The following is a 17531-nucleotide window of genomic DNA, read 5'->3' as shown; positions in this document are numbered from 1 at the left end:
GTGTATAGCAAAGAAGGCATGTTTTTAAAGGTGAATATTATCAATTTAACAACCTTGACTCTTACCATAAGAATTAACATTTGACATTATGCAGCTTTCTTTTAAACAAAGAGTTCTCCAATGATTCTATATTTTCAAGTAAGCGTATATGTAATTTGTTACTTATACACAAAAACAGGAAATCATATTATGTTAAGGTGTCCAAAGCACTGAGAGTTAAAATTCACTGGGGTGGTTGAGTCTTAGGTACTTCTTACTGTTTTATTGTAAAATTTTTTTAAAAAAGGTTGTTTAACAGAACATAAAGGAAGGCTTACTAGAATGTAAGCTTTGTTTCATTCACTGATGTAAGAGTGGTAGACATTACTGTATTCACCAATATCTAAATCTCCTCTATTGCTACGGACACTGAGATTATAGCTCCCTTTTGTCATGTCACTAGTTCTAATATTGTGCTGTAAGCAGATGTGATATGCACCATTTCTATGTACCTCCGTTCTCTCCCTTCCTCTGGTCTGGTGACCACTGATATCCCACACAGCAGAGCCCTGATTCAGCTGCATCCCTGAGTGACTACATGACCAATGGTGCCTCCTGCCCTCCCTTCCTCCTGGACGAAAACCTGCAGTGTCTTTGAGTACATGAAAAATCAACTTATGTTTAAGCCCCTGATATTTGGGACTTGATGATTACTGCAGCAAAAGTTTAACACATCCTAAAACATACCCTAATGAATCCTGGGCACCTAAGTACTGCTTCACATATCTTTGTTGAATGAATGAAAAATTATACGTATTAATTATAATTACTGATAAAGATACTCTTTGTCCAACTATCTAAACGCTTACCTGATTGTTTTTCCTTTTCTAGGGAGTAACATTTCAAACTTTCTATCACCTTACACGTTGACATAAACTTCTTATTAAACCATTCTTACAGAACATTTTTAGTCAATTTCTTAACACTGTTTTTTTAATTGGAAAACTACTTCACATGATATCTTATTACCCACAATACTATTATTACATCCTTCAGGAACTGCCTGATTAGCTGCTTTCCAATAGTATCCAGTTATTACATATGCCAATAAGAGTTCTGTTATAAACAAGCAAACAAACTTCTTGGATACTATTTTATTTACCATGTATTTTCATAGAGAGAGATATTAGAAACCATAGCTAGAGAGTTTATAGTTTTGCTAGGGAAAAGGGAAAAAAAAGGAAAGGCAGTTTAGAGCAGTGATTATAAGGCAGGGGCTCTGGAACCAAACAGCCTTATTAGCTCTGTGACCTTGGGCAAGTTAACTTACCCCTCTGTGCCTCCTCTCCTTCATCTTTAAAATGGGGATAATATCAATAATCTTTAAAGTTGTTATAAGATTTAATAAATGAAAAGGACATAGAGCAAGTACATGGAACCCAGAAGCTCAATAAATGTTATTAATATTATTGTTGGTGACTCACTACAATAATACAGAGGAAGAACACTGGGTGGGATGGAATTCTGATTCCATTGATTTCTTGCACAAGTTACACAACCTCTCTAAGCCTCAGCTTTCTTACCTTTAAAATGAGGCTAAAAATCTAACTTGCAAAGTTACTGAATGAATTAAGTTTTTAAAAATTTGCAAAAATGACAGCACAATGCCTAGCAAAGAGATGTTCAATGAAAATTAGGTTAAACACAGAAAGAAAGGGGAATATACATAAGGCAAAGAAAGAGACAAAATTGTAGTAAGGACCAATCCTTAAGGACTGCCAAGTGCAAGTACAATTTAAAGGATGGTAAGTCTGTGTGCAGTGATACAGGTGAGAAGAGAGCCCCTTAAATTTTCAGCTAGTGGTCCCTGGCAAGTATGCCATTTCCAGCTAGAGGACTATGATGTTTTACACACACACACACACCCCCTCTGTTTGTACTCCTAGACACTTGGATGTTTTTGAGGCTGATGATCTAAATGGTCAGTTGACCCATTTCTAATATGCCTAGTGATGTTACAGCTCATGTGTTCTTCATGAGATCCCAATTTGATTCTTTACAAAAATAATATCAATGTTTGTACAACTTTAAATTGGAGCTTTCTAAAGAATGTCTCAGCCTTTCCTTGTCTTACCATCTGACTTGCCTAAGGCTTGACAGATGATCATTTCAGACAGGCAATGTATTTAAAGGGCACAGAAAAAAAAATATTAGCTTCCTCAACTAAAGTAGTTAAAATAACGGTGAAAGAGGAAAAAGAAAAGTCTGATTTTATTTTGGGCAACTTATTTTATAAAGGGGAAACTGATTTCCCCTTTTCTCTACTACTACGGAATAACAAAAATAGCAAATTTGCTGTTACTTTCTTTTAATAAAAGGAAACAGAACTACTAAAATAAGATGAAAAGGAATCAAAGGTATTTAATAAGGTGAAAATTGTGGCATATAAATGAAAAAATTAAAAAATACAAAAAACTCTGCATTTAGAGAATTTGGAGGTTACCGTGTTTAACCTGAAATGATGTTTACACTGAAAATTGAGCATACTTGAAAACATGTGCAAATATAATTTTCTCTCCAAGCCAATTACTACATTCAAATTGATTTATTTCATTACAAAGGTACAAACCTAAGAGGTCATGTAATAAGCATTCTGTAATATTAATCCTATAGCAGTCAAGAGGAATTAACTCTAGGGATGGGAGCATATTTTAAATACTTTTAAGTTGAATGGGTATTTTAAACAGTCTGTCAAGAATTAAACAACTTAGGAACAACATTTTACAACATTTTAAAAATATGTATATAACAACATTTTAAAAATATGTATATAAAGATAACAGAGTTACATTTATTTATGAAAAAAACAAATACTTACAATATCTTCTATTATCTCTTTGACAGCTGCCACAGCTAAAATAAATAAGAGAGGAACCAGTGTTGTGTAGCGACCTGTTGGTGATACATCAGGTATTTGCTATCGGAAGAGAAAAAAAGGATGAGAAATTCAGTAAGAACTAGAAGGTTTATAATACATTTAAAAACAACAAAGTCTTGGAGCTTCTTAAAATATGTTTCATTGATTTTACCATCTTGGTAGACTAACACTGCGTGAGGTAATTTGCTTGTATCTAGTATGTAGCTGGGAGAGAGGGTTAATTAGCTTCATGGCAAGCAGTTGTGTGTAGGACTAACACCTACAAAGGGGGACTGGTTAACTAAATTACAGCATGTCCATATACTCAAATTTCACACAACCATTAAGGATGTTATTTTAGAAACACAGTGAATCACACGGGAAAATATCCACACATTATTATATGGATAAAGCAGATGATAAGACATATATACTCTAAGATCCTCTTTTTGCAAAGTAAGTCAATTAACAATGCTTGGGATGAAAAAAAAAAAAAAATAGACCAGAAGGATAAACAGCCAAATTTTAAGACAGTAATTGCCTCTTGGTGGTGGTGGAATAATAAGTTATAAGATTTTTTCTTTGTTGTGTTTTCTTATGCTTTTTGCATGAACATAGACTACTTTTTAATAAAATGAAACACTTTTTCCTAATTACAACTAACCCAAATACAAAATGAAAAAATTTTAAAATGGTAACTTACATTCTAAGGTTCAGAATTGACAATGTTACTGTTACTAAAATAACTCACTAGTTTAAGAAAAAGTCCCGTCCCCCTTTACAACCCAAAATGAACAGTCCCCGCCACATTAAATTTACAGAATGTTTAAAATAAGTTGATAAAAATGAATCAAAAAAAAATGAATCAAAAGGCTTGACAAGGTAGCAGCAGTATTCTAACTCAGCTTGCAGCAGGAGCTGGAAATGCCCACCAAACCAGCTTATCTCTCTGTGCTTAGATAAGCTTCAGAAAATTGGTCATGGGCTTAAGAAAAACATTTATTAATATCTGAACACATGATTTTGAGCTAAGGTTTTACAACATGACTTTACCTGAAGCAGTGCAATAAAGAGAAAAAATGAATTAGCGGCTCTTCTGAACTGAGAGTAGAGAAATCTCGGAAGGAATGTGATTACGTTATATTTTGCAGTGCTAGAAAACAAAAATGAAAAGTAGCATAAAAGTTAATTACTCCACAATTAGCACCCATGTTTACAAAATTCCATTATCGCCATATAAAAAATTAAATGATGAACAAATGCCCTCTGTTTTAAATCGGGAAAATACTGCAAATGGTCATTAACCTCAAAGAAAAGGAGTGAAAGGAACTGTCTAAATAGTAAGAGTTTAATTTTCTGCACAATATCTTTTGTTCTCTTTGGCCAATCATCCTGTTATCATTACTAGCAACAGCTTACAAAGAAGAGCACCTTTCGTTAAGATAGTGTATAATGTTAATAGAAAATAAAATCTTGCAAAAAAAAAAACATCAGCAATTTGAGCAAGACCAGAAACATCAAACAGAGGGACTTCCCTGGATAACGTCAGAGAAATGGGGAGTTTTGTGGGGTTCTGTCTGAATTTTCTTCAAGGCTCCTCTAGAAACCTGGCTAGGACTCCACACCAAACACATCAGATACGTCCACAATCAGGAATATATCACCATTTAGGTCTCAGAAATATCCAATCTTCCTCTTGTTAATTAAATAGAAAGGAGATTAAAGGGACACATGCCACACTCCTTCAGCTCAGAAAAGTTACTGTAGAATTTGAAGGTGTAAATATTAATTTTAAATGGTCATTTCACAAATCTAGGAGTTTTGTCACCAGAAAACTACTGGGCTGACGTGTGGCGGAAGGGGGCTGGTGTTCATTTGGTTCCAGAGGCCACTTAGTGAATAGTGCTTATAAGAGCAATAGTTTTACATTATTGTTGGAATGAAAATAGAACAGTGAAGTAATTCTCACACCTTCCATTCCTCGACACTATACGGAATTTTGCAAGTATCGAAAGCCAATATTTCAAGACTATTTAACAAAAAGGAGTTCTAAGTGAAGAACTGCAAAGACTTCTTTTAAAAGGTGAAAACTTGTTAATCAAAAACAACAATTCATGGGTCTATTAACAGGTTTAAGACAAAGGCACATACCCATGAACAGTTTTCATTATTCAGATACTGTAACTAGAATTGGTAGCATACATATGGCTGCTTAGCCTTTCTTCTCCTTCCTGCTTCTAGATTCTTATTAACATGTCCTTCTTGGCTAGAAGATGGAGAAACAGCTGATTCACACTGCCTCCAGTAAGCTCTTAAATATTAAACAGATTTAACTGAAAGCTCCTTGCAAGCATTTTCATTTTGGTCTGGCAGGGGAGATGTCCTCCCAAGTTCTGCTGTAATAGCTAGTCCCAAGCATTTTTTGGTAGTTCTTACCTGACATGGTTATTGCAGAATTTTGTCAGCTGGGGCTGGTTGATGAATATAGTCCTTACTTCCTCCTGGTCAGCCAGTGAAGTCTTCTCTGAAATATCATCAGTCTTCTCATAACCTTAAAGAGAGAGAGAGTCTTATTTGATAAGAAATGTTTCATTTTATTATCCAGACCAAAAACACATTTCGTAACTATCCTAGAGCCTAAAATCTGTTAAAAGCTATCTGCTTCCCTGTTATTGGTGTTGCTTCTGTTCTAATAAAAGGAAAAATCCCCACATTTAACATTTCTACTAAATTTAAAAGGCAGCACTCAACAGTCATGTAAAAGCTGACCCATTTCAAAAACAGTAACATCAATTTTTAATTTGTACCCATCTTTTCCCCAGAAATGTTCAACTTATTTCCTTCCATTACATAAAAATATGTCCAAAAGTAACACAAAATTCTAAAATGCTTTACACTTTTAGATAAGACTAACAAGACAGAGGTAATGACAATACATTCTGAAAATTTAAGCATACACATTTAATGCTCTTCTGGTTTTGCTTTTTCTTTGTGAATAAAAACAGAGAAAAAGATAAACATTAAGGTTTAAATAGGCAACCACCACAATGATCTAACTCACTATGATCATCTTAATCTTTCCAGTAATTAGAATTTATGTTTATGAATGATTTTAAGTTTCTTAAGATCAAGTCACCTCACCATCACTGAAACAACGTAAATAGTAAATAGATACGGGCAATTTCAACTGGGTAACACCTTGCTGCAATGTTGACAACACTTTTAAAAATACACACAGCTTCTAGAAGAACAGAAAAAATTTTAAACTGCTTATTTTACTTTCTAGTGAGAATTAAATGAGACTGAATTAAATCAGTCCCTTACCCCTTTCCTCGAGTCACCAACAGTACTTTATCTCAAATACCCACTTTTCTTCTCTTTTCTGCCTACTCAGTGCCAACTCCTCCCAAAAGACCCGCCAACAGGGGTCTCTTCTGAAGTATTCTCTGGTGCTAAAGTCAGTGCACCTTCACTATGTTCCCACAGGCCTCTGTACCTCCCCTGTCCCCTGAGTCTGTCCCCTACCAGAATGGAACTCCCTGGGGCCATAGCTGACGTGCTACTTATCTTCCAGTACCAGTACTAACAAAGAGCAGGTACTCAATAAATGTTTGCCAAATAAATAAAAACTAAATGACAAAGGACTGGTTATGTGCCCATTTCTTTGAGAGCAAGCAAATGATTCTCCACCCACTGATAAAGAAACTGATGACAGCCACGTGCTGGTAACAACTTGTACAATAAAAGCTCGCCTGTGGGGTTCCGTTACCCTATGAAACCAGAAAATCATAGGAGCTTCCTACAAAGGTGGTGAACATGAGCATAGGGACCGGGAAGGTGAGAAACAGTGTAGTTGTGTGCAGGGCAGTGCAAACAGGACAACACTGCTGAAGAATACACAAAAGGCAAGGTAAAGACAGGTGAGATACAGTGCTGAAAAAGCACCCAGGCCAGGTTTAAAAGGACCTCTCATGCTTGTGAAGAAGTCTGGATCACATCCTCTCGTTGGTAGTGAGCCACTGAAAGCTTGCCAAGGAGAGAGGCACAGGGTGAGAGCCACATTTTATACTCATCACTTCGGAGGTCACATGGATCCAAATTAGGTACTGTCACACTCATTTTGCAGTTTTAGACACATTAGCAGCTTTGCCCATGGTCACATGGTTAATAATTATCTGTCACTACACCATGTTTTAGACACAACACAAACTTTCCTCCCTAGTGTATACAATCAAAATTCCACATAGGGATTGCTAAAGACTGAATGTTTATGTCTCCTCCAAAATCCATCTGTTGAAATCCTAACCCTGTGATGGTATTAGGAGGAGAAATTTTTTCGAGGTGATTAGGTCATGATGGTGGAATCCTCATAAGAGGGATTAGTGCCCCTTCTAAAAGAGGCCCCAGAGAGATCCCTCACCCCCCCCACACACACATGTGAGGACACAGCAAGAAGATGGTCCTCTACGAACCAGAAGGCGGCCCCTCACCACACACCTAATCTGCCAGTGCCTTGATCGTGGACTTCCCAGGCTCCAGAATTATGAGAAGTAAATTTGTTATTCATAAACCAGGCAGTCTATAGTATTTTATTAAAGCAGCCTGAACAGACTAAGCCATGGGTTATCAAACAGAGGCACAGCAATATTAAAATTCTTAGAAATCTTTTATTAGATTTTCCTTGATGACAGCACAATGACCGTAGTGTACTGTTTACAGTACCTCAACTGGACAAGGTGCCTCAAGAAAACCAGCTCTCCACTCTGCTTTGAACTGATATCCTCAAGTTGTACTTACTTTACGTAACTGGATGTTCTCAGCTGAGGTGTTAGGTGTCACTCCTTACCTGACACATCCATTTATACTGGGGTTTCAAATGCTGCCAGGTAAACTTGGACATCACCTCTCCCCATCACATATGAATCTGTATTCAAGAATTTCTATGGGGCAAAGGACCCTCCTAGGAAAAAGGGATTGGAATCGCCTCTTTCCTTAAATTTTGGTCTCATACTTCTGGGTTAGAGGTGAACACATCCCCTATAACCGATCAATATGCACCAGACAACTCTGTTTTTATGCTTCTTTTTTTTTTCTTTTAAAAATGTTCTCTGCAGGAGATTGGTTCAAGGTGGCAGAGTAGAAGGACGTGCTCTCACTCCCCCTTGCAAGAGCTCCAGAATCACAACTAACTGCTGAACAATCATTGACAGGAAGATGCTGGAACTCACCAAAAAAGATACCCCACATCCAAAGACAAAGGAGAAGCCACAATGAGACGGTAGGAGGGGCGCAATCACAATAAAATCAAATCGCGTAACTGCTGGGTGGGTGACTCACAAACTGGAGAACACTTATACCACACAAGTCCACCCACTGGAGTGAAGGTTCTGAGCCCCACGTCAGGCTGCCTAACCTGGGGGTCTGGCAATGGGAAGGGGAATTCCTAGAGAATCAGACATTGAAGGCCAGCGGGATTTGATTACAGGACTTCGACAGGACTGGGGGAAACAGAGACTCCACTCCTGAAGGGCACACACAAAGTAGTGTGCACATGGGGACCGAGGGTAAGGAGCAGTGACCCCATAGGAGACTGAACCAGACCTACCTGCTAGTGTTGGAGGGTCTCCTGCAGAGGCAGGGGGTGGCTGTGGCTCACCTTGGGGACAAGAACACGGGCAGCAGAAGTTCTGGGAAGTACTCCTTGGCGTGAGACCTCCCAGAGTCTGCCATGAGCCCCACCAAAGAGCCTGGGTAGGCTCCAGTGTTGGGTCGCCTCAGGCCAAAAAACCAACAGGGAGGGAACCCAGCCCCACCCATCAGCAGACAAGCGGATTAAAGTTCTACTGAACTCTGCCCACCAGAGCAACAGCCAGCTCTACCCACCACCAGTACCTCCCATCAGGAAACCTTCACAAGCCTCTTAGATAGCCTAATCCACCAGAGGACAGATAGCAGAAGCAAGGAGAACTATACTCCTGCAGCCTGTGGAACAAAAACCACATTCACAGAAAGACAGACAAAATGAAAAGGCAGAGGGCTATGTACCAGATGAAGGAACAAGATAAAACCCCAGAAAAACAACTAAATGAAGTGGAGATAGGCAACCTTCCAGAAAAGGAAATCAGAATAACGATAGTGAGGATTATCCAGGACCTCGGAAAAAGAATGGAGGCAAAGATCGAGAAGATGCAAGAAATGTTTAACAAAGGCCTAGAAAAATTAAAGAACAAACAAACAGAGATGAACAATGCAATAGCTGAAATGAAAAATACACTACAAGGAATCAATGGCAGAATAACTGAGGCAGAAGAATGGATAAGTGACCTGGAAGACAGAATGGTGGAATTCACTGCTGTGGAACAGAATAAAGAAAAAAGAATGAAAAGAAATGAAGACAGTCTAAGAGACCTCTGGGACAACATTAAATGCAACAACATTCGCATTATAGGGGTCCCAGAAGGAGAAGAGAGAGAGAAAGGACCAGAGAAAATATTTGAAGAGATTATAGTCGAGAACTTCCCTAACATGGGAAAGGAAACAGCCACCCAAGTCCAGGAAGTGCAGAGAGTCCCATACAGGATAAACCAAAGGAGAAACATGCCGAAACACATAGTAATCAAATTGGCAAAAAATAAAGACAAAGAAAAATTATTGAAAGCAACAAGGGAAAAAAGACAAATAACATACAAGGGAACTCCCATAAGGTTAACAGCTGATTTCTCAGCAGAAATTCTACAAGCCAGAAAGGAGTGGCATGACATATTTAAAGTGATGAAAGGGAAGAACCTACAACCAAGATTACTCTACCTGTCAAGGATCTCATTCAGATTCCATGGAGAAATGAAAAGGTTTATAGACAAGCAAAAGCTAAGAGAATTCAGCACCACCAAACCAGCTCTACAACAAATGCTAAAGGAACTTCTCTAAGTGGGAAACGCAAGAGAAGTAAAGGACCTACAAAAACAAACCTAAAACAATCAAGAAAATGGTAATAGGAACATACATGTTGATAATTACCTTAGACGTGAATGGATTAAATGCTCCAACCAAAAGACACAGGCTCGCTGAATGGATAAAAACAAGACCCATATATATGCTGTCTACAACAGACCCACTTCAGACCTAGGGACACATACAGACTGAAAGTGAGGGGATGGAAAAAGATATTCCATGCAAATGGAAATCAAAAGAAAGCTGGAGTAGCAAGACTCATATCAGATAAAATAGACTTTAAAATAAAGAATGTTACAAGAGACAAGGAAGGACGCTACATAATGATCAAGGGATCAATCCAAGAAGAAGATATAACAATTATCAATATATATGCACCCAACATAGGAGCACCTCAATACATAAGGCAACTGCTAACAGCTCTAAAAGAGGAAATCAACAGTAACACAGTAATACTGGGGGACGTTAACACCTCACTTACACCAATGGACAGATCACCCAAAACGAAAATAAATAAGGAAACAGAAGCTTTAAATGAAACAATAGACCAGATAGATTTAATTGATATTTATAGGACATTCCATCGAAAAACAGCAGATTACACTTTCTTCTCTAGTGTGCACGGAACATTCTCCAGGATAGATCACATCTTGGGTCACAAATGAAGCCTCAGTAAATTTAAGAAAATTGAAATCATACCAAGCATCTTTTCTGACCACAGTGCTATGAGATTAGAAATCAGTTACAGGGAAAAAAACGTAAAATCACAAACACATGGAGGCTAAAGAATACGTTACCAAATAACCAAGAGATCACTGAAGAAATCAAAGAGGAAATCAAAAAATACCTAGAGACAAATAACAATGAAAACACGATGATCCAAAACCTATGGGAGGCAGCAAAAGCAGTTCTAAGAGGGAAGTTTATAGCAATACAATCCTACCTCAAGAAACAACAGCTCAAATAAACAACCTAATCTTACATCTAAAAGAACTAGAGAAAGAAGAACAAACAAAACCCAAATTTAGGAGAAGGAAAGAAATCATAAAGATCAGAGCAGAACTAAATGAAATAGAAACAAAGAAAACAATAGCAAAGATCAATGAAACCAAAAGCTGGTTCTTTGAGAAGATAAACAAAATTGATAAACCATTAGCCAGACTCATCAGGAAAAAGAGGGAGAGGACTCAAATCATTAAAATTAGAAATGAAAACGGGGAAGTTACAACAGACACCACAGCAATACAAAGCATCCTAAGAGACTACTACAAGCAACTCTATGGCAATAAAATGGACAACCTGGAAGAAATGGACAAATTCTTAGAAAGGTATAACCTTCCAAGACTGAACCAGGAAGAAACAGAAAATATGAACAGACCAATCACACATAATGAAATTGAAACTGTGATTAAAAATCTTCCAACAAACAAAAGTCCAGGACCAGATGGCTTCACAGGTGAATTCTATCAAACATTTAGAGAAGAGCTAACACCCATCCTTCTCAAACTCTTCCAAAAAATTGCAGAGGAAGGAACACTCCCAAACTCATTCTATGAGGCCACCATCACCCTGATACCAAAACCAGACAAAGACACTACAAAAAAAGAAAATTACAGACCAATATCACTCATGAACATAGATGCAAAAATCCTCAACAAAATACTAGCAAACAGAATCCAACAACACATTAAAAGGATCATACACCATGATCAAGTGGGATTTATCCCAGGGATGCAAGGATTCTTCAATATACGCAAATCAATCAATGTGATACACCATATTAACAAATTGAAGAATAAAAACCATATGATCATCTCAGTAGATGCAGAAAAAGCTTTTGACAAAATTCAACACCCATTTATGACAAAAACTCTCCAGAAAGTGGGCAAAGAGGGAACCGACCTCAAAGTAATAAAGGCCATATATGACAAACCCACAGCAAACATCATTCTGAATGATGAAAAACTGAAAGCATTTTCTCTAAGATCAGGAACAAGACAAGGATGTCCACTGTCACCACTATTATTCAACATAGTTTTGGAAGTCCTAGCCATGGCAATCAGAGAACAAAAAGAAATAAAAGGAATACAAATTGGAAAAGAAGTAAAACTGTCACTGTTTGCAGATGATGTGATACTACACCTAGAGAATCCTAAAGATGCCACCAGAAAACTACTAGAGCTAATCAATGAATTTGGTAAAGTTGCAGGATACAAAATTAATGCACAGAAATCTCTTGCATTCCTATATATTAATGATGAAAAATCTGAAAGTGAAATTAAGGAAACACTCCCATTTACCATTGCAACAAAAAGAATAAAATACCTAGGAATAAACCTACCTAGGGGGACAAAAGACCTGTACTCAGAAAACTATAAGACACTGATGAAAGAAATTAAAGATGATACAAATAGATGGAGAGATGTACCATGTTCTTGAACTGGAAAAATCAAGATTGTGAAAATGACTATACTACCCAAGGCAATCTACAGATTCAGTGCAATCCCTAACAAATTACTAATGGTATTTTTTACGGATCTAGAACAAAAAAATCTTAAAATCTGTACGGAGACACAAAACACCCTGAATAGCCAAAGCAGTCTTGAGGGAAAAAAAACGGAGCTGGAGGAATCAGGCTCCCTGACTTCAGACTATACTACAGAGCTACAGTAATCAAGACAATATGGTACTGGTACAAAAACAGAGATATATATATCAATGGAACAGGATAGAAAGCCCAGAAATAAACCCACGCACCTATGGTCAACTAATCTATGACAAAGGAGGCAAGGATATACAATGGAGAAAAGACAGTCTATTCAGTAAGTGGTGCTGGGAGAACTGGACAGCTACATGTAAAAGAATGAAATTAGAACACTCCCTAACACCATACACAAAAATAAACTCAAAATGTATTAGAGACCTAAATATAAGACTGGACACTATAAAACTCTTAGAGGAAAACATAGGAAGAACACTCTTTGACATAAATCACAGCAAGATCTTTTTTGACCCACCTCCTAGAGTAATGGAAATGAAAACAAAAATAAGCGAATGGGACCTAATGATACTTAAAAGCTTTTACAAAGCAAAGAAAACTACAAACGAGACAAAAAGACAACTCTCAGAACGGGAGAAAATATTTGCAAACGAATCAACGGACAAAGGATTAATCTCCAAAATATATAAACAGCTCATGCAGCTCAATATTAAAAAAACAAACAACCCAATCCAAAAATGGGCAGAAGACCTAAATAGACATTTCTCCAAAGAAGACATACAGATGGCCAAGAAGCACATGAAATCTGCTAAACATCACTAATTATTAGAGAAATGCAAATCAAAACTACAATGAGATATCACCTCACATCAGTTAGAATGGGCATCATCAGAAAATCTACAAATAATAAATGCTGGAGAGGGTGTGGAGAAAAGGGAACCCTCTTGCACTGTTGGTGGGAATATAAATTGATACAGCCACTATGAAGAACAGTATGGAGGTTCCTTAAAAAACTAAGAATAGAATTACCATATGACCCAGCAATCCCACTACTGGGCATATACCCAGAGAAAACCGTAATTCAAAAAGACACATGCACCCCAATGTTCATTGCAGCAGTATTTACAATAGCCAGGTCATGGAAGCAACCCAAATGCCCATCGACAGACGAATGAATAAAGAAGATGTGGTACATATATACAATGGAATATTACTCAGCCATAAAAAGGAACGAAATTGGGTCATTTGTAGAGACGTGGATGGATCTAGAGACTTTCATACAGAGTGAAGTAAGTCAGAAAGAGAAAAACAAATATCGTATATTAACACATATATGTGGAACCTAGAAAAATGGTACAGATGAACTGGTTTGCAGGGCAGAAATTGAGACACAGATGTAGAGAACCAATGTATGGACACCAAGGGGGGAAAGTGGCAGGGGGAGGGGTGGTGGTGTGATGAATTGGGAGATTGGGATTGACATATATACACCAATATGTATAAAATGGATAAATAATAAGAACCTGCTGTATAAAAAAATAAAATTCAAAAATAAATAAATAAAATTCCAAAAAAAAAAAATGTTCTCTGCAGACTGCCCCCTTCGACAGTTATGATGACCAGATGAAGACCTCTGTGTTCACACCTGGGCAATGCCTTCAGTGAGGGATTGATGTACAGTGGTGGTGAAGGTAACCGAAGGGAGAATCCCCCCCACTGACTCTGCCCCAATGGAGGTAAAACTTAGATGGTACCCTTGCTATTCCTTCCCATACGTGGTCTGACCTGTTTTAAGGAGGGAGGCTGTGTCCCTTGGGATTTGTTTAGTAATTTAAAGGGCTTGGTCACGTAAGTCATTAAAATTCACTAGTAGCTTTTAATCCACTTGTCCTGCCTTCTAAGGACTACTGAGAACCGAGACAGCTCGTGTGTCATCCCCTCACAGAACACAGTGGAGGAGAGTGAGGCCATGTATCCATTAACAGTTCTCACGGAGTATTCCCCGAAGGTCAGGTGAGCCTTCTTTGTCCTGAAGTCATGCAAAAGGTAAAGAGTGCCAACAGAAAGAAACAGATCTTAATCAGGCTCTTGACCATCTCTCGCAGCTTTTCTTAGCACAAGAGTTGCACAAAGAAGGCACAGGACACTCCCACATTTAATGGAAATGGACTTCAAGGGGTCTGGGTGACTGCTTCTGGGATTCCCTCAGTGACCCATCCTCCCTGGGTTAGTACTGAGATGGTCCAGAGTGAACTCTGATGCCCACCTTGGAACACGTTCAAACCCCTTATCAAGTATAGTCAAACGGACAGCAGCTGGCAAACAGCAAAGCCAAGAATAAAACGTGACTTTAAGTAGTTACTTACTCTCATTAGGCTTCAGTTTCCCAGCCTATAAAATTTTATAGAAATTTTATATGGAATAGTTGCTATTAAATGGAAGAATGTACGCTAAGTACTTAACAAAATGACTAATATTTGTTAGGTACACAACAATCTATTATACCTAAATAGTTAATGGAAGTAAATAATGATAAATTCGTATGTGGAAGCTTATAGAAATGGGAGGCTGGCACACTGCCTCCAAAGGAATGTCCAGAGTGGTCATTCCTTACCTTGTAATTGTTAATTCATCTGCTTCCCCTGTTACCCTGAGAGTTCTCTGAATAGTACACCTCTGGCTCACAGTAAGCACTCAGTGTCTAATGAATTAACAAATGAGCAAAAACATACTTAACAATATATCAAGAACAGATCCTTCTCTTAGAAGTAGACACAGGTTATCCAAGCCTGTAAGACTGATGCATAAATCCAAAATGACAATTAGTAAGTTTATTACTAGAGAAATAATTGCCACAGGAACTAGAGTAACTGAGTTCCCATAATTAATTGAATTCTCCCCTGGTGGCCTATGTAGAAAGTCCAGAGACCAAGTGATGGTGTCTGGTGAGCACTGAGGCAACCCACTGGTAGTTAGATGATATGAGTCTAACGGCATCAGGCCAGCACAGCCTGATGCACCCAATTCCACAACAGGGGTCGGGGCACTGTCAGACCAAAAACTCCAAAGTCTGTTGGAATACCCTGGCAATGGGGCCATGATATCAAATCTGTCCACCAACACTTCTCTTCCCCTCCACAGAGCTGAGAAGAGTGCTGCCAACGTTTACCTCCCGGACTCACCCTTTTCCAGAACATTTCCACCTCGAAATTCAAACTGACATTTTATCTGCCAGTGGGATTACAATGAAAACCTGCAGGCCTGGGAACAAATTTGCCCCTCATGCAGGTGGCTCTGCTCCTATCATGTGCTGATCTTACACAGAAGTAAGAAGGCAAACTCATTTTCCCCCTTTCCAAGTTCTTGGGGGCATCTCAACATTGCCCCCAAGTACAGACACACAAGCTCATGATGATCATGCTACCAGATACACAGTCCTTCCCCACGTTTTGGATTCTCCAGGAGAATCACTCAGGCATTCACCCCAGTGTCCTCAGCGCTCAGGCAGGCATTTGACATCCACTGAAGAATCATTACTCTTCTGACACTAACAGTTCTACAGAGCAAACCTCTGCAGCCACCTTCACACGCCCATTCCTTTAAGGATTAGAAATGAGCAAGGGCTCAACAGTGCCTTCTGAAATACCTTAGCTTCTTTTGATGTTATACTCTCCAAGTTATATAATGTCTTTTTAAAAAATAAATTTATTTATTTTATTTACTTATTTTTGGCTGAGTTGGGTCTTTGTTGCTGCGCACGGGCTTTCTCTAGTTGCAGTGAGCGGGGGCTACTCTTCGTTGCGGCGCACGGGCTTCAGTAGTTGTGGCACGTGGGCTTCAGTAGTTGTGGCTTGCAGGCTCTAGAGCGCAGGCTCGGTAGTTGTGGCGCACGGGCTTAGTTGCTCCGCGGCATGTGGGATCTTCCCGGACCAGGAATTGAACCTATGTCCCCTGAATTGGCAGGCGGACTCTCAACCACTGCGCCACCAGGGAAGTCCCTATAAGGTCTTTTTTTTTTTTTTTTTTTTTAGTTTTACCTGTTTCCTTTTACCATTTAAAAAAATTTTTATTTTATGTTGGAGCATAGTTGATTAAGAATGTTGTGTTAGTTTCAGGTGTACAGCAAAATGATTCAGTTATACATATACATGTACCTATTCTTTTTCAAATTCTTTTCCCATTTAAGACCAGCCAGAATCAAACCAGTCTCCCCAAATAAACTACTCTGGACTAGCTTTTATTGAAATAAATAAGGAAAAGGCCAAATAGTATAGACAATGATTCTGTAATTCAGAATTCCAGGTATACTGAAAATTCCATATTTTGTGTTTGTAATATCCCACTTGATTATTATTGCCCCCAGCAGAAAAGCAGTTGTTTTCTGAATTGTGGTTTATTTCAGTTAATGATGAAATTACTTAGTATTTCCTAAGCACACACCAACCTGGGGATTTTACCAGACCAAATTCTGCATTCTTAGTTATAAAATGACCAAATGCTACTTCTAGACTTCTGAAGGATCAGTAATTTCAGTATAGGGAAATAAAGAGTCACACATCGCTTTTAGCTACTGAATGTACTACGAGATATTACTTTGTATTACTAAATAAGGATATAGAAGCAACATCCTCCTGCTGTCCATTTCAACTTCCAACAATAATTTTCACTATCAAGAAAGCATAAGATGCTGATGGGACAGCACCTCAATCATGGCCCTGAAGTGAACACTTGGTTCATCCTCCCCTAACAGCATCTGATTATTAAACCCACTTAGTGGTTGTGAGGCGAGCTCTGGTTCTTCCACTAATTACTTATGTGATCCTGTGCACATAATCCCTGGGAGTTATTCCCTTCCCCTGTAAAATGGGAAAGGTAGGTGAATACGTAATCTGAAATTCTCTTTCAGCTTTAATATCCTGTGAAATTAGTATCCGCTGGGCACCTGGAAGAAAACAGTCAATACCTTATTTGTTCAGAAGAACAGGGAAATTAAAAAAAAAAATTTCCTTACTTGAGCCAGATGTTTCAGAGTAACAGCTGCTTTACATAATCAGCAGCCAGAACACAGGCACAAAGTCAAATGGTGCTTTGTGCTCATGGCTGAATCTCCATATTTGAAAAGATAAGTAGTGACTATAATCTGTTGCCAGCAACCACCTGGCACCCACCCACTGACCAGTGTCT

General features: G+C 38.3%; 1 protein-coding gene across 5 annotated transcripts in view; it reads right to left on the bottom strand.

Moving 5' to 3' along the window:
* The window catches only part of ATP8A1 (ATPase phospholipid transporting 8A1), a 236182-nt gene that overhangs the window by 195658 nt on the left and 22993 nt on the right, over window positions 1-17531 (bottom strand). For 4 of the 5 annotated variants that reach the window (XM_036852631.1, XM_036852633.1, XM_036852630.1 and 1 more), the window contains exons 2-4: window positions 5333-5447; window positions 3950-4049; window positions 2858-2956 (exon numbers count right to left, since the gene is read on the bottom strand). In XM_036852631.1, the coding sequence (XP_036708526.1) occupies window positions 2858-2956; window positions 3950-4049; window positions 5333-5447 (314 nt within the window). Of the gene's footprint in view, window positions 1-2857; window positions 2957-3949; window positions 4050-5332; window positions 5448-17531 lie in introns of those variants that run through there. The other variant, XM_036852636.1, reaches the window with a different exon arrangement.

The sequence above is a fragment of the Balaenoptera musculus genome, chromosome 5 (assembly GCF_009873245.2).
Source record: "Balaenoptera musculus isolate JJ_BM4_2016_0621 chromosome 5, mBalMus1.pri.v3, whole genome shotgun sequence".
Lineage (NCBI taxonomy): Eukaryota > Metazoa > Chordata > Mammalia > Artiodactyla > Balaenopteridae > Balaenoptera > Balaenoptera musculus.
This window is presented reverse-complemented; position numbering and strand designations above follow the sequence as displayed.